Genomic DNA, 26,148 nt, shown 5'->3' on the forward strand with positions numbered 1-26,148 from the left:
ATGACGTTTTATGCCTACAACTCCCGGCGTGCTGCGGGACGTGAGCCACGTCAGGGTTGCAGATGGACCGCATTGCCCTCTGGGGGATGGAGTCCGCACTGCCGCGCCCTCCGCTGGGTGGCGGGGCGAGTGACGTAATCAGTCTACAACTCCCGGCGCGCCGCGGGGCACGAGCCACGTCATGGGCTGGCTGGGGCCGCTGTGCCCCCTGGGTGTTGTAGTCCGCGACGTGCCGGGAACCGCTGGGTGGCGATGCGGGCTGACGTCACCGGCCTACAACTCCCGGCGCGCCGCGGGGCGCGGGGACCAGCCGCTTGTTATTTCCGGGTTGGAGGCGCCGCCATTTTGGGCAGTGACAGACGGGACTCGCTGTTGTCGGCCCCGCGTCCCCCTTCAGCACCGTCATCGCCACCCACGGCCCGACCGGGGCAGCAGCAGCAGCAGCCCGCGCTGATCCACACCGAACCGCACCGCACGCCGCCCACAGGACATGTCAACCATGAATCCCGAATAGTAAGTGGGGGTTGGCGCCCGCTGGGCCCGAGGCCTGAGGCCTGCAAGGGGGGGGCCGAAGCCCGAGTCCCGAGGGTGACAGTGACACTGGGGGCCCGGTCTCTCCTCTACCCGCTGCAGCCCGGGCTGGGGGCGGTGACACAGAGTGCTGGAGTAACTCAGCGGGTCAGGCAGCATCTGTAGAGAGCAAGGACAGTGTGTAGAACATGAAACGTCACCTCTCCGTGGTCTCCACAGATGCTGCCCGACCCGCTGAGCTACTCCAGCACTCTGTGTCTTATTTTGTAAACCAGCATCTCCAGCTCCTTGTTTCCGACACCGAAGCCAGAGGTAGATAATGGTAGAGAGGACAGATGGTTGGACAAAGGCCAGAGATGAAAAGACAGAAGACGTGTGACAAAAGGATTGGAGAGTTACGAATTGTGATGCCAGAGGAAGGATTTAAGTGGAAGGGGGGCAGGGAAATAGGTGTGAATCCTTGTGGGGAACTGGGATTAGGTGGGAGGGAGAGAAAGGAAGGAAGCATTACTTGTAGGTTATTGTCCCTTCTCTCAGGGGATGCTGCCTCTGTGCCTGTCCCGTTGAGTTACTCCAGCATTTTGTGTCTATCTTCGATTTAAACCAGCATCTGCAGTTCTTTCCTACACATTACTTGTAGGTTAGTTACCAAAAATTGGATAATTCAATTATTATACTTTTAGGTTGTAAGCTTACCTGAGCGGAACTACTGAGAAGTACAAGGGCCCTGAACATGGCAACACATTCGGGCAGAGCAGCGTACAAGATGTGTAGGAAAGAACTGCAGATGCTGGTTTAAATCGAAGATAGACACAAAATTCTGGAGTAACTCAGCGGGCCAGGCAGCATCTCTGGAGAGAGGGAATGGGTGGCACTTCGGGTTGAGACCAGCGTACAAGATGTTCGGCATGTTTGCCCTCATTGGGAAGGATATTGAGTATAGTAATGCAGCTGCAGAAGTTATTGGTGATATCACACTTGGAGTTCTGGCCACCCTGCTATAGGAAGGATGTCATTAAACTGGAAAGGTTATTTGGCCCATGTTCCTCGTCACCCTTCCTATCCAAATACCTTTGAAAAGTCATAATTGTTACAGCTTCTCTAGCTTCCTCTGGCAGCTCATTCCAGATGGAGACTACCTTCTGAGTGGAAAAAGTTGCCCATCTTAAATCTCTTCCCCCTCACCGTGAGCCTGTGCCCTCTAGTTTTAGAATCCTCTACCCTGGGATAAAGACTGAGTATTCATTTTATCCGTGTTGCTCATGAAATGTACACTTCAATGTTCAGCCCTCAGCCTCCGACACTTCAAATAAAATAGTCCCAGCCTGTACAACCTCCCCCTCTAATTCAAGCCATTGTGTGTGATCACACTCAGGATACTTTGTACAGATCTGCTCCCCCAGCTACAGGATAGATGGCATTATGTTAGAAAATGATGCAGTGTAGAGTTGCGGGTTTGGCAGGGTTTGTGCTCCACCCCCACCTTTAGACAGGTGCTCTGTCCTCACCCACCCCCTTTTGTCAAGTGCTGCACCCCCACCATTTCTGACCCTGGTTGTGTGTCCCCTCCCCCCCTCTTGTTTGGAGTTAGTTACACCACTCCCCCCCTCCAATGACTCCACACGTGACAGGACGTGATGGTTATCACCTGTTCTGGGTTCATGCAACACTATCCCTTAGCTGCTGACTTCCTGCTGTTGTGGTCTGGGTGCATCCAGCATTCCTCCTCATGCCTGTTGTTGCACAATAACAGATAGTGTGTCAGCAGAGCTTCGACATGTCTGAGCAAACGTCCTTCCTGAAGATCTGGGCGTCTCTGCAGGCTTGGTAACGGAAAGAGAAATGAATGAGCAACTCTTAGTTGCTGCAGATCTGGTGTATATTTGTATGGTTGTAGCTGCCTACTGCCAGATACTCAGCTTTGAGCTGAAGGTAATGCATTAAAATTCTTAGTTTTTCTTTATAAATTGTTACATGAAATGTGTGTCCACGAGCAATCCAAAACCGGTGTCTCGGCTTTGCTCGCTTCCTGTCCTTACTTAAGCTTGTCCAAGCATTCAGAGCGACTTGGAGCAGAGTTCCTGCTTGAGAAATGTGAAATTCCACATTGTGTTTGAGAAAATTGACCTTCTAGGAACATAAACATTTATTTAAAAATCTTTTCCAGTGTTCAAAGCATAAGTTCCAATCGTACTCCACAATTAACAGCCTCTATCTACTTTGTCCACATATTCGGTGTGTTCTTCCCGGCCTTTTTCAATTTGATCCACATTGGGCCACATGTAAATCAAACTTGTGTGAAATTATATAATACTATCCATGTGAGATTCAACAGGAATTCTGGAGTTACAAAGCTAGTCGGACCATTAGCAGTCAATTCTCTGCCATAGAAGGTAGTTGAGGCCAGTTCATTGGCTATATTTAAGAGGGAGTTAGATGTGGCCCTTGTGGCTAAAGGGATCAGGGGGTATGGAGAGAATGCAGGTACAGGATACTGAGTTGGATGATCAGCCATGATCACATTGAATGGCGGTGCAGGCTCGAAGGGCCGAATGGCCTACTCCTGCACCTATTTTCTATGTTTCTAAATCTATCACTAATTCATTACGTGATGAATTGGTGGTGAAATTCACAGAGATTGCAGAATTTACCTGCTGGCGATGCCAAGAGCTGGCTCATCTCTGTGCGGCAATGTAGGTGCCTCATGTACAGGCTCGTATGAAATAACCTTCCCACCGGCTATCGGATGGCAGCCAGTGCAGGGATCACTTCCCTGAAAGCAGTTAATTACAACACAGTATTAATATTTCCCAATCTGCCTCAGTTTGATGTTCAAATGGCCCAATGACTCCTTGGGTACAAGTGGTTGAAAACCAACATGCAGATGCAGCAAGCAATTCGGAAGGCAAATGGTATGCAGATTTTTATTGTGTAAGGATTTGAATGCTGGAGTAAAGATGTCTTGCTACAATTGAGTGGGGCCGCACCTGTGTAGTTTTGGTCTGCTTGCCCACAGGAGAAGCCCAGTGAAGGTTTATCAACGGGTTCCTGGAATGGCAGACTTGCCGTGTGAGTGGAGACCGTGGAGACTATTCTCACGCGTTCAGAAGAATTAAAGAAGCTCTCATTGAAACGGGATGGGTACATTTGGGAAAGGTGTTTCTTCCAGGTGACATGTCTGGCAACAGGGGGAGCAGTTACAGAATAATAGTTCGGCTCATTCCGTCTGAGTAAGAGGAAATATCTTAACTTTGAGGGTAGAATTCAGTCCTTGCTTCCTCCCTCCTTCCCATCCCCTTCCCAGCTCTCCCACAGCCCACTGTCTCCGCCTCTTCCTTTCTTCTTCCTCCCCCTCACCTCCACATCAGTCTGAAGAAGGATCTCAACCCGAAACGTCACCTATTCCTCCTTCGCTCCATAGATGCTGCCTCACCCGCTGAGTTTCTCCAGCGTTTTTGTCTGCCTTCGATTTTTCCAGCATCTGCAGTTCCTTCTTTAACTTTGAGGGTGATAATTCTTCCCTGAGGGATTGCGGAGGCTCAGCCTTTGAGTTCAAAGACGAGCTTGATGGAAGGAGACCTTGTAAAGGATCTATTTGATAGAGGGTACGTGAAGAAGAATTCCCACCCGGAGCATCACCTATCCATTCCCTCCACAGATGCTTGTAATAGAAGGAATGTTCAGGAAAGAGGAGGTTGGTTGGAGGATCAGTCATAAACCTGATGAATGGCTGAGCAAACGTGAAGAGCTTGGTGGCTTACTCCTGCTTCCAATACATCATGAAGTAGTTCAAATGCAATTTAAACAACTCTCACTTGTCATAATGTTTGGCTCCTAATTAAATGGTCAGCTCCACCGACAGACAGTGGCAGATTAAATGTGTTACGTTTGCAGAAACCCTGTATTGCTGTCAAAACTCAGCAGCAATAATATGGTATGATACATAATTCCAGGTGTCACATGGATTTGGAGGGAGAGGAAATGAATTAATCTCGGTACGAAGATTGTGGGCTGAAGGGCCTGTTTCTGTGCTGTACTGTGTTCTGTGTCCTTCAGTTTAAACTGCTTTCACGTTTCTTTTTTGGTGCTTCTGATATTGTCGCTTCCTTCTCCGTGTAATTCAGCGGATTGTCAGCTGTGATAGTGTAAACACTGACTTATGAGCCATAAACCATCGGATTCAGAAGCTAACAATGGAGCCACAGTACAATGTCTCACAGCTCAGGATCTGGGCTTGATTCTGCCCTTCAGTGCTGTCTGTGTGGACTTTGCACCTTTACCCCGTGACTGCGTGGGTTATCCCCGGCACTCTGGTTTCCTCCAAAACCCCCCCCAATGTTCCTGGTTGTTTGGATAATTCAGAGCTATACCTGCCCTGAAGGTAAATACAACACAATACAATAGAACTTTATTTATCCCAGGAGGGAAATTGATCTGCTCACAGTCATAAAAACCCAAATAAATGAAACATGAAATTAAGAATTATTGAATGGAAAGGATTGGGGATGTGCAAAGATTGGGGGGTCTGTCTCAGTCTACCCCACGACAGAAGGGGGAGGTGTTGTACAGTTTGATAGCCACAGGGAAGAAGGATCTCCTGTGGCGTTCTGTGCTACATCTTGGTGGAACCAGTCTGTTGCTGAAGGTGCTCCTCGGATGGTTGATAGTGGACTGAATAACATACCGAATAGTGAAAGGCTTGGATAGAGTGGATGTGGAGAGGATGTTTTCACTAACGGGAGAGTCTAGGACTAGAGGTTGCAGTCTCAGAAATTAAAGGATGTGCTTTTTGGAAGGAGATGAGGAGAACTTTCTTTTGTCAGAGGGTGGTGAATCTGTGGAATTCTTTGCCACAGACGACTGCGGAGGCCAAGCCAGTGGATATTTTTAAGGTGGAGATTGGCAGATTCTTGATTAGTACAGGTGTCAGGGGTTATGGGGAGAAGGCAGGAGAATGGGGTTAGGAGGGAGAGATGGATCAGCCATGGTTGAATGGCAGAGTAGACTTGATGGGCCGAATGGCCTGATTTTACTCTTATCACTTATGACCTTATGACTAGCGTGAGAGGGAATGATTTATCGGTAAGCCATTTAGAGTGGAGACGAGGAAACACTTTTTCTCACAGAGAGTGGTGAGTCTGTGGAATTCTCTGCCTCAGAGGGTGGTGGAGGCCAGTTCTCTGGATGCTTTCGAGAGAGAGCTAGATAGGACTCTTAAAGATAGCGGAGTCAGGGGATATGGGGTGAAGGCAGGAACGGGGTACTGATTGGGGATGATCAGCCATGATCACATTGAATGACGGTGCTGGGTCGAAGGGCCGAATGGCCTACTCCTGCACCTATTGTCTACAGGGAATTGGATGTGTGAGTGGCATTGCTCTCACGCCCAGCACCTGTTCAAGGGGCCGAATGGCCTCCTGTGCTGTTTGGAAGTATGGAAAGTGCTGACAGTTAACTTTGAAGCGCAGTTGGATGGAAGTTGTGAAATGTGTAACCTTTGACCAAAATGTTGTGCATCTGCAATCGTGTCAGCCCTTTGCTGCTGACACCCGTTGTTACGCATAGACTGAACATCTTGTTCATCTGGCCTCTCGTATCTTGGGTTTATCCAACAGTCACACTGTGGGAAGAGCTTGCCTACACTGGAGAGGGTGGTTTACACAGTGTGATAAACAATAGGGCTATAGCAATGAGAGGTGAATGGCACTGGTTTCACATTCGATTACACACCTTCGGCACACTCTTCAAGTACCCATCTACGTGAAATATCAAACATCTTTAGATACTGGAAACTTAATGTGAAAGCAGTCAATGTTGAATGTACTCAGCAGGTCAGGCCACTGTGGGAAGAGAAAGAGTTAACTGAAGTGTTTCTCTTAACACAGGTGTGACCTGACCTGTGAGTATTTGCATCATTGACTGTTTTTATTTTAGTCTCACCTATACGGAACACATTTCCAGCACTGGGTCCGTGACAATCTTTGCCCTGGCGATCAAACGCTCCTCTGGATAATACTAGATAATACCCAGAGAGTATCTGCCATATCTGCCTCCACCACTCACATGGCCTGTGCTTTCCAGATTAGAACCTCCCTCTGGGTGGAAAATAATCACCTTGGATTTCCTCTCAATCTATTCCTTTTCTCCGGAGATGCTGCCTGACCCGCTGAGTTACTCCAGCTTTTTATGTCTATTATCAGATGAGTTACTTCCTCTGTTTGTTTCTGCTTGGTATCCAAATTGCAGATGTTTTGTTCAGAGTGAAAACAATACAGTTAATGTGGTGTACAATATTCAGTTGGTGTAATCACTGGCTTATAATCTTGTACGTAATAATGAACATTAGGATTGAATGTGTCATCCTGCTTGAAATACTCTGGTGGTTTTGGGATAGGATGTAATAATAACAACTCGTGATAGTTTCTCTTATAGTTTTAAAAAGACTCCATGACAAGGAGTCCTTTTCACTTGTCAGATTGTGTTTACAAAATCCACCAACTCTGAGAGAATTGAAATGGATATTTTGAACTTGAGGTGGTACCAGCATTGAGTATATTGTCATGACGCTATCTGTAACCACAAACCTCTGGGCACTAGATGGGCGTCTTTTGATAATGTTGGGTAAAAGATTTGTTTACTGAATATATCCATTGACTGACCATTGTTTAAGAAGGAACTACAGATGCTGACAAATCGAAGCTAGACACAAATCTCGACCCGAAACGTCCCCAATTCCTTCGCTCCATAGATGTTGCCTCACCTGATTTTTTCCAGCATTTTTGTCTTCTATTGACCATTAGTTGCTTGGTTGGACTTCAAACGGTCTTGCGAAGTCTAAACCCCCAACTTGTGTTAACTCTGTACCAAAAGGCCCATAGTTTTGAATGACATTCAGACTCTGCAGGTCGATTCACAAGTTCTCAAGTTTTAGTAGAATTAGGCCATTCGGCCCATCGACTCTACTCCGCCATTCAATCACGGCTGATCCCTCCCTCCTAATACCATGTTCCTGCCATCTCCCCATAACCCTTGACACCCGTTCTAATCAAGAATGTGTCTCTCTCTGCCTTAAAAAATATCTACTGACTTGGCCTCCACAGCCCTCTGTGGCAATGAGCTCCACAGATTCACCACCCTCTGACTAAAGAAATTCCTCCTTACCTCCTTTCTAAAAGAGCGCCCTTTAATTCTGAGGCTGTGACCTCTGGTCATAGACTCTCCCACCAGTGGAAACATCCTTTCCACATCCACTCTATCTATGCCTTTCATTATTCTGTAGGTTCCAATGAGGTACCCCCTCATTCTACTAAACTCCAGCGAGTACAGGCCCTGTGCTGACAAACGCTCTTCATAGGTTAACCCACTCATTCCTGGGATCTTTCTTGTAAACCTCCTCTGCACCCTCTCCAGAGCCAGCGCATCCTTCCTCAGATAAGGGGCCCAAAATTGCTCACAATATTGCCAGTGCGATTATGAGGGATACCTCTATCTGCTGATCATTCTCAAGGCTGCTAACTCTACAGTACTCCCCGTTTGGCTGCAGTTCTCAAACCTTGTTCTGATGGCCTTTTATCCTTATGCCCTGCCCCAAGTTTCACCTGGTTACTTTGCAGTATTCAGCACCACTGCTATAGGTCACTAGTTTTGCCGATGTATGTAGTTTATCGCCCGCTACTTGCAAAGATATTAAAAATCTGCCATCTTAATAACTATCTAAATAAGTATTTCATCTTCCACAGTTGAGATGGTGACTTGAAACCTGTTTTATGGACTTTATTTACAGATCAGTCTGGGAGATGTCTTGCTTGAACTAACTGTCTTCTTTTATTTGCACCAATTCTTGATTAATCCCAGCGTACTTTAAGGTAGAAAGGGTAACATTGCTACTCCACAGATGCTGCCTGACCCACTGAGTTACTCCAGCACTCTGTGAAACGTCACCTATCCATGTTCTCCACAGATGCTGCCTGACCCGCTGAGTTACTCCAGCACTCTGTGAAACGTCACCTATCCATGTTCTCCACAGATGCTGCCTGACCCGCTGAGTTACTCCAGCACTCTGTGAAACGTCACCTATCCATGTTCTCCACAGATGCTGCCTGACCCGCTGAGTTACTCCAGCACTGTGCCTTTTATATCACAGACAATTAACGGTCTTGTGAGAAATTATGAAATGCGTCATGATGAGCGAGTCATTGAATGGTCCTCGAGCCTGCTCAGCCATTCACGATGATCATGCTGATGTATTCCTCATGTCCACTCCACTTTTCAGCTTTACGCCTGTAATTTTTAAATCTCCAGTAGTCTTAAAATCTCTCAGCCTTGATTATTGAGTAAATGTGGCAGATATTTCCAACTGGTCAGCATCTTCAGGGAAGAAGGTAGACAAAAATGCTGGAGAAACTGTGGAGCGAGGGAAATAGGCAACGTTTTGGCCCGAAACGTCGCCTATTTCCATAGATACTGCTGCACCCGCTGAGTTTCTCCAGCATTTTTGTATACGGGCTATTATTAGATCCTAGTTTGTTTGCTTGCAGTTACTGATGTAGAAACGTGATAAAGAGCTTGGTGAGAAAGTGAGAACACTATCAAGTACAGGATGATGTGTACACGTTCGAGTTGGATCAGAGGGCGACAGGTGGACTACATGGAGGGGAACCATGAGGTGGCAGTGGGAATAGGTGGCGGAATGTATTCTAATTGGCGGGTTATACCGTGCAGACTGATGTGGGTGTGTTGGTACAAGAAACACAAAGTCAACACACTGGCAGAGCAAGCTGTTTGTAAGGCAAACATGTGTCAGTTTGCCAAGAATTTACACAATATGTCTGGAGAATATATACGATTGTCAGAGGAATTGACAGATTATTACAGATTGGATGTAGACAAAAATGCTGGAGAAACTCAGCGGGTGAGGCAGGATCCATCTATGGAGCGAAGGAAAATAGGCGACGTTTCGGGTCGAGACCCTTCCGGGTCGCCTATTTCCTTCGCTCCATAGATGCTGCCTCACCCGCTGAGTTTCTCCAGCATTTTTTGTCTGCCTTCGATTTTCCAGCATCTGCTAGTTCCTTCTTAAACATAACAGATGGGATGTTCAGCCTCCATGCTAGGAGCATGGTCATTCGACGAGTCTGTTGCCATCTAGAATCAAGATGAATGCATTCCATATCCAGCCTCTCAAAGCACTTGATATGGATGATGCAAAGCAAAGATGGTGGATGTCAAGGCCACTGGATGGTACTCATCAAGGCGTGAGATCTTGCTTCAACACCCGGATATTGGTCTTCTTAAAGCAGGTGGGTACCTCAGAATGGAATAGGGAGAAATTAAACCTGTCCGTGAACTCTCCAGCTAGTGGTCCGCACAGCTACTAAGGACGTGGTCAGTGACTCCGTCTGGGCCAGTTGCTTTCCGTGGGTTCACCCTCAGGAAGGCCGGTCTAACTTCTGAAATAGTGACCCTGGGAAAGGATGTCATCGGCCCATTGGCCTTTTGCTCAGAGCGAGCACAGAACACTCTAAGTTAATTAAGGAGGGCCGCAGTGATGCTGCCTGACTTCACTTTGCAGCTAGTGATAGTATTCAGGCCTTGCCACAGTCTGCGGCTGTCCACGTGTTTATACCGGGACTCACGTTTGTCCGAGAATTGTCTCTTGGCATTCTTGATGCCTTTACAAAGATCATAATGGCATACTTGTACCACTCGGGATGGTTTAACTTGTATGCAGCGGTCCCAGTCTTCTACATTTCTCTCTACTAACGGTTGCCTTTCTCTTCCATTGATATTTGAAACTCTTATGGACATCATCATGTTCTACACATGCTATTCGACTAATTATACTTCAGTGTAATAGCATCCTTTTTAAAAGCTGAATCTACATGCATTATTTATTGCAAAGTCTTTTCAAGAGATTCATTCTGACATATTGTAATAATTTTGTTCTTTGAACAAAACAAACTATAATTCTTTCTGTATGTTCAATTGAATTTTCAACATTATTTTCTGAAGGCTCCAGTATCTATCAGTTTAGTTTTGAACTTTGAAACCAGTCTGAGATAAAGATATTAGTTTGGAAACAAATAGTGAAAAGAGGAGCGTGTGAGCAGAAATATCCCAATTTTTGGCCTTCTGCAAATGTTCACATTTTCAATGAATGTCATGTTCCTTATTCTGGAATGTCAGATCAGTTGCTTGATTCTACAAAAGTAGTTATGTCCTGGACATAACTAATTTGCGTAACTCATTCAGAATGGTCTGTTGTGGAATGTTAGTCATTTGAGACTTATCCAATATTTCTCGTGAAAGAATGCTAGATTGGTGCTAAATAGTAAATGGGTAAAAGTAGCATTTTCACAAAAAGGTGCAAGCTCTCAATATGTTCGAGAAGGAACTGCAGATGCTGGAGAATCGAAGGGAGACAAAATTGTTGGAGAAACTAAGCGGGTGCGGCAGCATCTATGGAGCGAAGGAAATAGGCAACGTTTCGGCCTGAAACGTTGCCTATTTCCTTCGCTCCATAGATGCTGCCGCACCCGCTGAGTTTCTCCAGCAATTTTGTCTACCTTCCAAGCTCTCAATATATTTATAACAATCGAAAACCTCTGCAAGTGTACTGAAATGTAAAAAATAATTGTGGAGCAATGTGTAATACAATTGGCTTTTGTTGAGGGTGTGCGTGTGCAGGAGGTGATTGGGGGTGAATGTGTTGAGGAATGTGGAGTTCAGTGCTTCAATTCTGGGTGAAATTGGTGTGTTTTTGAGAATTGTGATGTGGGGGAGACGGGTGGACCAGTGGCCGTTAAAGGACGGCTTCAGCAAAGATTTAGCGGGGGAAATGGGACATTGGCCATGATACTAAGGGAGAGATAGGTGAAGCAGCGCTGGTGTTGCTGATGCTTCTCGCTCCATATCATGTGCTGTTCCCCACTTTTATGAAAGAATCTCCAGCAGAGATTCACTAGACTGCTGAGAATGGCCGATCACAAACGTCTAAAAAATAGTTTGATTATTCTTTGAGATTAAGAACATTGAGGTTGATTTTATTGAAACATAAGATCCTAAAAATATAGTCAACAGTCAATTTTATTCGTCACATACACCCGAAGGTGCGGTGAAATGAATTTGGCAGCAGCGATACACTTAAAAAGAACACACAATACACAATAAGGTTTAATACAAACATTCTTCACTGTGGTGGAAGGCACAAAGTTCAGTCAGTCCTCCTCCTTGTTCACCCGTGGTCGGGGCCATAAAACCCTCCGCAGTTGTTGCTAAACATAGAAAATAGGCGTAGGCCATTCGCCCTTCAAGCCACTCAATATGATCATGGCTGATCATCCAACTCAGTATCCTGTACCTGCCTTCTCTCCATACCCCCTGATCCCTTTAGCCACAAGGGCCACATCTAACTCCCTCTTAAATATAGCCAATGAACTGGCCTCAACTACCTTCTGTGGCAGAGAATTCCACAGATTCACCACTCTGTGTGAAAAAAAAAATTCTCATCCCGTTCCTAAAAGACTTCCCCCTTATCCTTAAACTGTGAACCCTTGTTCTGGACTTCCCCAACATTGGGAACAATCTTCTTGCATCTAGCCTGTCCAACCCCTTAAGAATTTTGTAAGTTTCTATAAGATCCCCCCTCAATCTTCTAAATTCTAGCGAGTACAAGCCGAGTCTATCCAGTCTTTCTTCATATGAAAGTCCTGCCATCCCAGGAATCAGTCTGGCAAACCTCTGTACTCCCTCTATGGCAAGAATGTCTTTCCTCAGATTAGGAGACCAAAACTGTACGCATTACTCCAGGTGTGGTCTCACCAAGACCCTGCAGTAGAACCTCCCTGCTCCTATACTCAAATCCTTTTGCTATGAATGCTAACATACCATTCGCTTTCTTCACAAAGGAATAGCATGTTAGAACTAGAGCAAAAAAGGAGCTGCTGGAGGAAGTGGACTTTGTGAAAGGCCCAAACCAAGATGTTGTTTGTCCATTTCCTCCATAGACTAGTGGCTTCATTCTGAAATGAGCTGTGAATGAGCTTGTACATTGCATCACTGAGTAAACTTCCCATGTCTGACCTTATGTTCGAGGGTAGGTTTGAAAGTGTTTGGAGTAGGTGTGGGTATATACAGCCCTGCTGACCACCTGTGGGGATGTAGCAGTGATGACCACCTGCAGTGATGAAGCATTGGAGTAGGTGTGGGTATATACAGCCCTGCTGACCACCTGTGGGGATGTCATGCGGTCAAGGTGATTCAATTGCATCTTCCATTGTGCAAGGCTTCATTCCAGCCAGCAGCAAATCGCTGCCTCAAAAAGGCTGGCAGTATCATCAAGGACCCACATCATCCTGGCCACACACTCATCACCCTGCTACCTTCAGACTGCAACATCCAGGTTCAGGAATAGCTACTTTCCCACAGCCATCAGGCTATTAAACTTGGCTCGGACAAAGCTCTGAACATTAATAGCCCATTATCTGTTATTTGCACTTTATCAGTTTATTTATTCATGTGTGTATATATACAATGGTATATGGACACACTGATCTCTTCTGTATTCATGCCTACTATGTTCTGTGTGCTGAAGCAAAGCAAGAATTTCATTGTCCTATCAGGGACACATGACAATAAACTCTTTTGAATCTTGAATCTTGAATCTTTCTCTTCAAGCCTTGACTTCAGTTGTATTTGGGCTCCTGGCCACTGTCCTCTTTGAACAAGGCTGTTTCCAACATTGATATCTGATTTGACCCTGATCTAAGTGAACCACTCTGCATCCTCTTTGTTGCAAAGATGACATATGCCCATCAGACAGGTTTCAAACCCTGGGTCTCTCAATCCAATAATCTATCAAGTGAAAGCTATTCACTCAATAGACAATAGGTGCAGGATTAGGCCATTCGGCCATTCAAGCCAGCACCGCCATTCAATGTGATCATGGCTGATCATCCCCAATCAGCACCCCGTTCCTGCCTTCTCCCCCTATCCCCTGACTCCGCTATCTTTAAGAGCCCTATCTAGCTCTCTCTTGAAAGTATCCAGAGAACCGGCCTCCACCACCCTCTGAGGCAGAGAATTCCACAGACTCTACAACCTAACCCTTCAATACAGGTCGCCAGACTCCCATGTACGGTATCGTCACTGTAATGAGGTACAATAGTTTGTTTAGGAAGGAACTGCAGATGCTGGTTTACAAGGATGATAGACACAAAAAGCTGGAGTAACTCAGTGGGTCAGGCAGAATCTCCGGTTAGAAGGAATGTCTTTCTTCTATCCAGAGATGCTGCCTGTCCCGCTGAGTTACTCCAGCTTTTTGTGTCTATCTACAATGGTTTGTTGGTGTCCACAGAAGCTGTTGTACAGGAGGGGAGAACAGTATGTTTGTGCGGGCACAACAGCAAGTAACATGCTGTAAATGATGCAACCTTGTTCAATGCTATATGTTAGCTCTGACTGGTGCATGCACAATGCAGCCTTATGATAACATTTTGTGTGTCCATCTCTTTTTAGTGACTATTTATTCAAGCTGCTGCTCATCGGAGACTCTGGTGTTGGGAAATCTTGCCTTCTCCTCAGATTTGCAGTAAGTAACGCTTTCACTTTGAGCCATGGGATTTCATTGATCAGTTCTATAAAAAGTGACCGATTGCTAATGTGGTATTTTGCATTCAGTGCTCTGAAAGATGGATAGCGTTCTGCAGTGGCACTTGAAGGAACGCGCAGCCATCTCACTCAGATTTCTTGTAGGAAGGAACTGCAGAGGCTGGTTTAAACCGAAGGTAGATACAAAACGCTGGAGTAACTCCGTGGGACAGGCAGCATCTCTGGACAGAAGGAATGGGTGACGTTTCGGGTTGAGACCCTTCTTCAGTCATGGCTGACCTCTGCCTCCTAACCCCATGCTGAGTTACTCCAGCATTTTGTGTCTATCTTTGGTTTAAGCCAGCATCTGCAGTTCATAGAAACATAGAAACATAGAAATTAGGTGCAGGAGTAGGCCATTCGGCCCTTCGAGCCTGCACCGCCATTCAATATGATCATGGCTGATCATCCAACTCAGTATCCCGTACCTGCCTTCTCTCCATACCCTCTGATCCCCTTAGCCACAAGGGCCACATCTAACTCCCTCTTAAATATAGCCAATGAACTGGCCTCGACTACCCTCTGTGGCAGGGAGTTCCAGAGATTCACCACTCTCTGTGTGAAAAAAGTTCTTCTCATCTCGGTTTTAAAGGATTTCCCCCTTATCCTTAAGCTGTGACCCCTTGTCCTGGACTTCCCCAACATCGGGAGCAATCTTCCTGCATCTAGCCTGTCCGACCTCTTAAGAATTTTGTAAGTTTCTATAAGATCCCCTCTCAATCTCCTAATTTCTAGAGAGTATAAACCAAGTCTATCCAGTCTTTCTTCATAAGACAGTCCTGACATCCCAGGAATCAGTCTGGTGAACCTTCTCTGCACTCCCTCTATGGCAATAATGTCCTTCCTCAGATTTGGAGACCAAAACTGTACGCAATACTCCAGGTGTGGTCTCACCAAGACCCTGTACAACTGCAGTAGAACCTCCCTGCTCCTATACTCAAATCCTTTTGCTATGAAAGCTAACATACCATTCGCTTTCTTCACTGCCTGCTGCACCTGCATGCCCACTTTCAATGACTGGTGTACCATGACACCCAGGTCTCGCTGCATCTCCCCTTTTCCTAGTCGGCCACCATTTAGATAATAGTCTGCTTTCCTGTTTTTGCCACCAAAATGGAGAACCTCACATTTATAACCTCACCTTCCTACACAGATCATTGAGTCTCTCAGGTACATTATAAACACTGGAGGGTTCTACAAAGATTTCTAATCAAGCCCCGACAATCACGGGCTTATAATCAACATACATAATCTCTAGTGCAGGAAGGAACTGCAGATGCTGCTTTAAACCGAAGATAGACACAAACTCTGGAGTAACTCCGTGGGACAGGCAGCATCTCTGGAGAGAAGGAATGAATGACGTTTCAGGTTGAGACCCTTCTTCAGACTGAGTGAAGGCCCAGAGATACTGCCTGTCCCACTGAGTTACTCCAGCATTTTGTGTCTATCTCAGTCTGGGTTCTTCCGGAATCCGTTAACACAGCAGTGTTGTCATTAAGATCGGAGACATGAGCGAAGGCACAGCGTGTGCTTAGCTTTGAACAGAGTGAAATGTGGGCTAGTGTAAATAGCACCAAGCAAGGCCAGCTTTAATGAATCTGACGGAGAGAACGTTCTGAGCCCCAGACCAGTAACCCCGAGTTCTTGTGGGTTTAAGTGTGACCAACAACGAAGGGAAATCATCAAAAAAAGAGCAATTATAGAGCATGTTGTTTTTCTGTAGGTTTTCATGTTCATGTTCAAGTTCAAGTTACATTTATTGTCACATACACCAATTGGTGACAGTGAAATTTAAGTTTGCATACAGCCACACAAATAGAATAAAAAGAATACAACACTACAGAATTTAACATGAACATCGGAATCAACGTTTTCCCACTTAGGGAAGGCACTGTGAGGGAAGTGATAGGAGCAGAATGAGGCCATTCGGCCCCATCAAGTCAACTCCGCCATTCAATCACGGCTGAACTACTTTGGCAACCTTCCCCACCCCTGATAACCTCCTCTTTGGGATTTGGTTAGAAAGTGGGCCCAGAATATATTGTCAATCACTGGAAAGGAACAAGGGTAGACTAAAAATGCTGGAGAAATTGAGCGGGTGAGGCAGCATCTATGGAGAGAAGGAATAGGCGACGTGTCGGGTCAAGACCCTTAAAAATGCTGGAGAAACTCAGCGGGTGAGGCAGCATCTATGGAGGGAAAGAATAGGCGACGTTTTGGCGCGCGCGCGCACACACACACACACACACACACACACACACACACACACACACACACACACACACACACACAGACACACAGACACACAGACACACAGACACACAGACACACACACACACACACACACACACACACACACACCCCCCCCCCCCCCCCCCCCCCCAGGATGACCAATTGATGGACACTGGTTACAGAATAGGTGGCTGAAACAGCATGCCACCATATCTGGAAGCTCCAATGTGGCGTGTGCGATTGAAGTAAGCGGCCAACAGCACGTGGCAGATCATATCCCACAGGAACAAAGGTCACTCATTATCTGCTGGAGAAACTCAGCCAGTGAGGCAGCATCTATGGAGAGAAAGAATAGGCGACGTTTCGGGTCGAGACCCTTAAGAATCATTGCGTGGGTGATTCTGGCTGCTCTTCCCATGCCTGCTCGATCTCCACTCACAGCTGCTTGTCACACACACACACACACACACACAGACAGACAGACAGACAGACAGACACACACACACACCCCTTTTGGTCATTGTCAATTTACAGAGAAGTTCTCGGGGACTGACTGCTTTCATAACCCGGGGAGAAGACAGGAACGGGGTACTGATTGGGGATGATCACCCATGATCGCATTGAATGGCGGTGCTGACTCGAAGGGGCCGAATGGCCTACTCCTGCACCTATTGTCTACCTGCCTGTAAAACCAGCTGGCAGACGGGAGAAGATGCCACCTCTCTAGAATTCCCCCTCTAACCCAACTCCAGGATGTCCAATTGATGGACACTGGTTACAGAATAGTTGGCTGAAAACAGCATGCCAACATATCTGGAAGCTCCAATGTGGAGTGTGCGATTGAAGTAAGCGGCCAACAGCACGTGGCAGATTATATCCCACAGGAACAAAGGTGACTCATTATCTTGTTGCCAAGGTGAACAGACAAAGATATCTTTAAGAAGGAACTGCAGATGCTGGAAAATCAAAGGTAGACAAAAATGCTGGAGAAACTCAGCGGGTGAGGCAGCATCTATGGAGCGAAGGAAATAGACGACGTTTCGGGTCGAGACCCTTCTTCAGACAAAGCTTTTTCACTTTGCTTTCTGGAAACATGTATCGTCCGCTTTCAGCAAACTGTCACAGACTGATGACAATTATCACCGCCCTTTTATCCCCAGCCAAGTCCAGCAACAACTTCAACTGTGCTGTTTGATGCAAGATTGGCTTTCCTCTCCTTCCTCGGCTGAGATGAGATTCAGAACAGGCTGGAATCTCACCGTTTAATTTTTAAACTGCAACAGGCGACTTGCAGACCATCTTGGATATTGCTTCTCTACAAAAAGACCCAGAGTGCTGGAGTAACTCAGCGGGCCAGACAACATCTCTAGAGAACATGGCTAGCTGATGTTTTAGGTCGGAACTCTTCTTCAGACTCGAGTTAACCATTCTGCACTTTGTTGTACCAGTCTGAAGGAGGGTCCCGACCTAAATGCTGCCTGACCCGCTGAGTTACTCCAGCACTCGGTGTCTTTTTTTCAACATAATTCTAATGCTGAATGGAGATATCAAGTGTTTGTTGCATTTTGCTTGGACTGTAGGTAATATTGCACTAGCTTTATTTGATATTGAATATTATGTTCATTTACAGGATGATACATACACAGAAAGTTATATCAGTACAATTGGTGTGGATTTTAAAATCCGAACAATAGAGTTAGACGGCAAGACCATCAAACTTCAAATAGTGAGTATTTCTAACCACTCAGATGATTGAGTTACTCATAAATGGAAAGACTGGACATTTGCAAGAAACCTGTGCTATGTTTTATTTTCTTTATAAAAAAAAATGTGCAAGTTTGTCTCTATATATCGTGAACAATAGAACCACTTGGACAGGTGCTTGAACAGGAAAGGTTTAGCGGGATGTGGTACCAGGTACAAGTAAATGAGACGGGCGTAGAAGGGGTATGGACAAGTTGTGCGCAAGAGCCTGTTTCCGTGCCGGATGATTCTCTCATTTGTTTGGACTTACACACGGTTAGAAACACACAAGTTATAGCTCGCACCGTTCAGTATCGGTGAAATGACGCAAGACTTTTGAGCAGGGGTGTCCAACTCAATGCGACTTCATGCGCGCCGGATCGCGCCAACTCAGTCCCATCCGGCACCGCAGGCAGCTGCAGACCGCTCTGGCATCGGGGAAATCATCCCGCGGGCCGGATCGGTCCCCTTCACACTTCACCCGGCTTTTGAGGGAACTATAAAATGGGAAAAACAACACTCAAAGCATTGTCGAGTGTTCTTGTGTCCGCGGAGTATGTAACTGGTGATGGAATTGGTGGAAGTTTGCAAACCACCACCCAGACTTGAAGATAATGATTGTTATCTTGCTTCCAGTGGGACACAGCTGGCCAGGAGCGGTTTCGAACAATCACTTCCAGTTACTACAGAGGGGCACATGGCATCATCGTTGTGTATGATGTTACAGACCAGGTAAGTGGCATCTGATGACGGGAAGACCAAACACAATCAAGATGGCAGACACTTACACATCTCTTCTGGTGCTTGCATCAAGCTATTTCTGTCCTGAAATGTCAACGCTGGGATAGCATAGAATCAGTGTGTGAACGAGTGGTCAGCATGGACTCGGTGGGCCAAAGGGCCTGTTTCCATGCTGTATCTGTTAACTTGTAACAACCTGATTTTTGATGGATACCTCTCTCCCCTCCCATCCATTATATTTAATCGCATAATGCAGGATGTGATCATTCTGTTACCAAATTTTAACTTCAATACCCCATCAAATGTAATAATAATTTAAATCTATGTTTATTACCTTTAGCGCATTATTTCAAGGCCAGTTAGAGCTGGGAGTTTACAAACAGGAGTGTGAGGTTACAGACTAATCAGCTGCATGGTTTGTCGGTGTGGGGACATTTGATGTGGAGAGGCTGCGCTGATCTAAGGCTTGGATTGTGGTTGCTCAATAATAATTTGTTAGAATGTTTAATGTTCTATTGTAGTCTAGCACGGCACATTCATTGTTTCAGCGTGATGAACTGAATATAGCCCTGAGATCAGACGTATTTAGAGCATCGCGTCTTGGGGCCAGATGATAAGTAGGCCAGCTGTATAAATGAACGTGGGCAGAGTTATATTTTACCATCTATTTCTAACTCTTCTCTCTTGGGTCACCAGTACTGCCATGAATTAAGCCCGACTTCCACATGATTTGACACTGTGAAAGGCAGACTCAAACTCTCCTCAGGAAGAAACATCAGCTTAGCCCAGTCAATACAGTCATTAAACTTCATAATTGGTTCTAGACTTTAGGAGAGCTCCCCCTCCCCTCACCCCACTCACCAGCAACAACACCACAGTCACATCTGTGGAGTCTTTTAAGTTCATGGGAACCATCATCTCCAAGGGCCTTAAGTGGGAGGGCTACCATCGACTCCACAGTCAAAAAAGGCACAACAGAGGATGTACTTCCTGCGGCAGCTGAGGAAGCACAATCTGCCACAGGCAATGATGGTCCAATTCTACACGGCCATCGTAGAGTCTGTTCTCACCTTCTCCATCATGGTCCGGTTTGGCTCGGCCACCAAGCACGACATCCGGAGGCTGCAGCGAATCGTTCGATCAGCTGAGAAGGTTATTGGCTGCAACCTTCCCTCCATTGACGAACTGTACACTGCAAGGGCCAGGAAGCGAGCGGGCAAGATCATCTCTGACCCCTCTCACCCTGGCCACAAACTCTTTGAATCACTTCCCTCTGGAAGGCGACTCCGGACTGTCAAAGCTGCCACAGCCAGACATAAAAACAGCTTTTTTCCACGAGTTGTTGCTCTACTCAACAGCCAGCGGGCGGAGCATCAAGGCAAATTCCTTGTATGTGAATACTTGGCCAATAAACTTATTCATTATTCATAATAAGTACTTTAATAAGAATACATACAGAGACCATAGCAATAGGCACTGTAGGCACGAAGTCTTAGGTAAAACTAAGCAGTATGGGTGCTGCATTCCACAAGATGACATAGTGGAAACCCCGACATGGATTGTGGATCGGGCCAACTATAGCAAAACCAGACATGGATCAAATCAGCAATAGTGATTTGTCTACAGTTTCTAGCTAGGTTAATGTTGTGAATTTAAATTCCACCTGTGTAATGGGGAATATAATGTTGCAGTTGAAATGTTATACCCTCGTGTTTGAGGTGGCACCTTTCTCCGGTGTCTGTTGAGGTGGGTTCTCATGAAACTACTGAAGGCAAAAACAGGAGGTGCAACATTCCTTTCCACCAAAGCAGGTAAGTTCAGCATTGGTATGTTGAAGATGCACCCTGTTTTCACTCAGGTTTCCCATGTGGATGTGTTCTAGGAGGTGCAGCACTGTTTTTCAAACGGCACAGCCCACAGCTAACAATTTGATAACCTCACTGCTTGATGTTAGCCAGGATACAACGACCTCTCTGCTGTTTAATGTAGAGCCCATGGCCATCACCGGTTTATGACCCATCACCGGTTCCTCGCTCCCCTCCATTGAGTCTGTCCAGAGCAAGCGATGTCTGCGAAGGGCGCTCAGCATCGTCAAGGACTGCTCTCACGCCAACTACAGACTGTTTACCCTCCTCCCATCTGGGAGGCGCTACAGCTCTCTCCGTTGCCGGACCAGCAGGTTCAGGAACAGCTTCTTCCCTGCGGCTGTTACACTACTTAACTGTGCACCTTGGTGATTGCCAGTCACCCCCCCCCCCGGACACTCCTTCCCCCAGTGATTGATCTTCTCCCCCCCCCCCGAAAACTGCACTACTGTTACTGTATATACATTTATTTTTTTTAAGTTCCATTATTCTGTGTTCGTACTTCTGGGACGATGCTAACTGCATTTTGTTGTCTCTGTACTTGTACACAGCACAATGACAATAAATTTGAGTCTGAATCTGAGTTACCTGAGAGAGCTCAGCTTATCATTGTGCCCGAGACTGAATGCTGCAGTTTCCATTACCTTGAAGATACACACAGAATGCTGGAGTAATAACCCTGTCCCACGGTGCGAGTTCATTCCAAGAGCTCTCCCGAGTTAAAAGAAAATCAAACTCGTGGTAAGCACGGAGACTGAACATAGCGGGTACGTCGGAGCTCGGGGACGTCTCCTAGCGCTAACGGCAGGTACTCGGGAAGACTCGCTAACGGCAGGTAAGCTCGGGAAGACTCGTGAAGATTTTTCAACATGCTGAAAAATGTCCACGAGAGCCCCGAGTACCGACGCGCGGCCATTACCGTAAATCTCCAAGTTCGAATCGGGGCAAACTCGGGAGAGCTCTTGGAATGAACTCATACCGTGGGACAGTGGTTTTACTCAGCGGGGCAGGCAGCATCTCTAGAGAGAAGGAATAGGTAACGCCTCGGGTCGAGACCCTTCTCCAGACTCTCACCATCAACCTTGTTCCTCTTCTTTCAGGAGTCATTTAACAATGTAAAGCAGTGGCTTCAGGAAATAGATCGCTATGCCAGTGAAAATGTTAACAAGTTATTGGTAGGAAACAAGTGTGATCTGACAACCAAGAAGGTGGTGGATTATACAACAGCAAAGGTATGTTGTGTCTTGTTCATCTCTAACATACGTGATTGCAAAACCAGCGTTGCTTTGCCATTTGCATCTTAATCACAGCATTACTGGGTGCGTTTGTAGAAATATGTGGAATATGTTCCCCATGTTGGGGGAGTCCAGAACCAGGGGCCACACAGTTTAAGAATAAGGGGTAAGCCATTTAGAACGGAGACGAGAAAACACTTTTTCCTCACAGAGAGTTGTGAGTCTGTGGAATTCTCTGCCTCAGAGGGCGGTGGAGGCTGGTTCTCTGGATACTTTCAAGAGAGAGCTAGATAGGGCTCTTAAAAATTGCGGATATGGGGAGAAGGCAGGAACGGAGTACTAATTGGGGATGATCACCCATGATCACATTGAATGGCGGTGCTGGCTCGAAGGGCCTACTCCTGCACCTATTGTCTATCGAATCCGGCAGCGAATCATCAAAGAGTGGTCTCCATGGCCCAGTCTGAATCAGAGCAGCCACTTCCCCGTCTGTTAATACCAAATTGTTACTCGTTACTCAGTCGAACATTCTGAACGTTTCTGGTATTGGTTCAAATATTTCGTCTGTCAAATATTTCATCACCATGATTGATGGTGTTAGAAGTGGTCTGTACACTCTTATTTGGGAGATGCAGGACCATTGAAGTAAGTGTGCACCCGCTCTCCCCATTCAAACATGACTCAACTCGGTCTTGTGTTTAAGAAGGAACTGCAGATGCTGGAAAATCGAAGGTAGACAAAAGTGCTGGAGAAACTCAGCGGGTGCAGCAGCATCTATGGAGCGAAGGAAATAGGCAACGTTTCGGGCCGAAACCCGGAAGGGTTTCGGCCCGAAACGTTACCTATTTCCTTCCGGGTTTCGGCCCGAAACGTTGCCTATTTCCTTCCGGGTTTCGGCCCGAAACGTTGCCTATTTCCTTCCGGGTTTCGGCCCGAAACGTTGCCTATTTCCTTCGCTGCATAGATGCTGCTGCACCCGCTGAGTTTCCTCAGTACTTTTGTCTACCAACTCAGTCTTGTGTTCACATGACATGCCTTGTGACAACTGGAGCGCAGACAGCATCCTCACTCAGTCATCTGTGTCGTGGTTTCAGTCTGTCAACTGGAGTGTATTTATAAATATGGCTTGTGTAGCAAAAAAACTGCAGATGCTGGTTTACACCGAAGATAGACACAAAATGATGGAGTAACTCAGCGGGACAGGCAGCATCACTGGAGAGAAGGAATGGGGGTGACGTTTTGACCCTTCTTCAGACTGAGGGTCAGGATGTGAGTCTATAGGTGCAGGAGTAGGCCATTTGGCCCTTCGAGCCAGCACTGCGAGGGAGACACAGAGATAAGGAAGGATAAGGTGTGAAAACGATACATGAAAGGAGATAAGGATGTTGAGGAAAATGTCGAATAGAACATTGTTAGCTAGAAGGTGACAAAATGTGCAGAGATCACATTTAATTGGAGGGAGGGGAGGGGGGACAGTAGCTTAATAATAATAATAATAATAATATATTTTATTGTCATTGCACATATGTGCAACGAGATTTAGTATGCGGCTTCCATCCAATGTCATAACTTAAACAACTAATAACATTTAGATTTAGATACCCTGAGAAACATGATTTATAAAAAGAACAGTAAAACAGTCTAAAGTGCAAATGTGTCTGTGCCGGGTTGATGTGCGATGTGACCATCCGAGGGAGACGGTTCATGGGGGTGGGGGACACTCAGCAGGGCCGGTTCAGAGCAGCGATAGCTCTGGGGATGAAGCTGTTCCTGAGTCTGGAGGTGCGGGCGTAGAAGGCCTTGTAACGTCTCCCGGAAGGTAGTAGTTCGAACAGACTATTACAAGGGTGTGAGGAGTCTTTGTGGATGCTGACGGCCTTCCTGAGGCACCGTGTGTGGTAGATGCCCTCCAAGGCTGGTAGCGGTGTCCCAATGGTCTTCTGCACTCTGTGGACATTTATACGTGCTGTGTGAGGTTGCTTATTAAGTGTACGTGCAAGATAAGCAGTTTGGTGAGGGGTGTGTGCTAGTGGGATGCAGAGGAAGTTTCGGGCGACTTTCTGGAGCTCCCGCTGGATAACCCGCTCGTCTTTTTTGTCGGCCGACAGGAATTTGCAGATTCCCTGGGGATCCCGTTTTTGGAAACCAGCGCAAAGAATGCGACGAATGTAGAACAAGCCTTCATGACGATGGCTGCCGAGATCAAGAAGCGAATGGGTCCGGGCGCCACTTCCGGCGGCTCGGAAAAGTCGAACGTAAACATCCAGAGCACGCCGGTCAAGTCGTCCAGCGGCGGCTGCTGCTAAGAATTTCCACCATTTCCAAAAAATTTGATTTAAAAGGCCCAAAAGTAAGAACCGTCGCCTGACCCGTACTGTAAGTAGACACACTACTGCAGACTCGCCCCTCCCCCACTCCACCCCCTCCCCCCACCCCCTCCCCCCCACTCTCCTTTTCACACACACACACACACACACACACACACACACACACACACACACACACACACACACACACACAGAGACGCACACACACGCACACACACGCACACACACACACACACAATCAGGCACTGAAGAGCCAGTATTGGCTGGGATATCCAACTCAAGTCTAACTTCATTTTCAGAACTGTTTTAAACTTTAAAGTGTGCAGGTCATTAATAATGTGCATAAGTCTCATGTTAGCAGATTTTCATGCAGTTGGTTTATATTATAAAGAAATGATTTTTGTTTCTAATGGCATGTTTTAAATGTCAGCATTGGATGGTCTCTGAGGGTGAAGTTTAGTCACGGCCAGTGTTTTGTCTTATTCATTGCCATCAATAAAATTTAGTCATGTTATGTTGGATCTGATTTTGCTAGTACTTTCTGTAGAGACACAACCACACTGCATTCCCTTCATACTCTCTGCGTATAACTTGTGGCTGCAGGATATTGTAACTTGTTGCACATGTATAACATTAAACAACTGAAATGTTTAATAATATTGTACCTAGACTTAATTTAGAACTAACCCCGGTGGGCCAGAACGGTCCGCCAAGCGTCAAGGTCTACAAGATCAACGGGCTCGATTACTGCAGAGTGTAACTGTCTTAATTTATTCTGCATTTCTCATGTGTTGTATCTCGTTGTAGAGTTTTGGTTGTGGATGAGAGAGTACAGTCTGTAGATCACTGCTGTTATGATTCCCATTTGCCTTGGAGACGCCTTGTATTTATGTGGCACGTTGAACGCTGGGACTTTCTGCACACCGAACAAGGGGCTGCTCCAAACCGATCACATTTTTACCCATGAATTTCCTTTTATTTTGTGTGGAATTTTGGAGACTACATCTGGATGCTGCGTTGACTACATCTGGATGCTGCGTTGACTGCAGAGAGATTGGTAATAGTCGCCATTATCAGGCATGCTAACCACTTCATTTTAGAGCTAGTGTAGGGACCCATATAATTTAAAATATTTTAAGCATGGTGAAGGGTGATTTAACTCAAATTTATTTTTACTCATTCTAAATAAAATGCTTCATGGCACTTTCCTCCATATTTCTGGTTTTATTTTTGTAAGTGTTCAATGTAAACTTTGATAGGTGCTCATCTTGAATTCCATACTCTTCCTCCCTTGATTTGTAGCCAGGACGGAGAGTGTGAAGGACAGAAGGACACACAAGTTGCTAACAAAGTCTTTTTCAACAGCAGCAGCTTTGCCCTCTTGGCCATTCCGTAGCAAGGGTAACTCCTGGACTGCTTCAAGCCACAATCCCATGTCGACATCATCTGTTTTACCCTAATTTGCACTAAAACATTTTAAAACTATTTTCTTAATTCCCTGGCTCAGCGGTAGAGTTGCTGCCTCACAGCGCCAGGGACCCGGGTTCCATCCCGACTACGGGCGCTCTCTGTACGGAGTTTGTACGTTGTCCCCGTGACCTGCGTGGGTTTTCTCCGGGTGCTCTGGTTTCCTCCCACACTCCAAAGACAAGCAGGTTAATCGGTTTCCGTACGATTGTTCTGTAAATTGTCACTAGTGTGTAGGAGGTGATCGCTGGCCGGCGCGGACTTGGTGGGCCGAAGGGCCTGTTTCCGTGTTGTATCTCTAAAGTCTAAAGTAAGATCTAATGCGAGTAAAAGCATTGTTCTGCGTGCTGTCCAAACAGA

The 26,148-nt window shown here is 46.2% G+C and overlaps 1 protein-coding gene across 1 annotated transcript; it reads left to right on the forward strand.

Moving 5' to 3' along the window:
• Positions 1–312: 312 nt before the first annotated feature.
• rab1a (RAB1A, member RAS oncogene family) lies at positions 313–25,534 on the forward strand. The gene is made up of 6 exons (XM_033026332.1): positions 313–513; positions 14,047–14,119; positions 18,041–18,136; positions 18,790–18,885; positions 21,860–21,991; positions 24,103–25,534. Exons 1-6 carry the CDS (start codon positions 491–493, stop codon positions 24,298–24,300), a joined length of 618 nt encoding a protein of 205 aa, XP_032882223.1. The 5' UTR covers positions 313–490; the 3' UTR covers positions 24,301–25,534.
• The last annotated feature ends 614 nt before the right edge of the window (positions 25,535–26,148 follow it).

The sequence above is a fragment of the Amblyraja radiata genome, chromosome 8 (genome assembly GCF_010909765.2).
Source record: "Amblyraja radiata isolate CabotCenter1 chromosome 8, sAmbRad1.1.pri, whole genome shotgun sequence".
Taxonomy (NCBI): domain Eukaryota; kingdom Metazoa; phylum Chordata; class Chondrichthyes; order Rajiformes; family Rajidae; genus Amblyraja; species Amblyraja radiata.

Coding starts and splice junctions, on each gene's coding strand:
- rab1a (XM_033026332.1), top strand. CDS start 491: ATGTCAACCATGAATCCCGAATA. Junction 514..14,046: donor TCAACCATGAATCCCGAATA/GTAAGTGGGGGT, acceptor ATCTCTTTTTAG/TGACTATTTATTCAAGCTGC. Junction 14,120..18,040: donor GCCTTCTCCTCAGATTTGCA/GTAAGTAACGCT, acceptor GTTCATTTACAG/GATGATACATACACAGAAAG.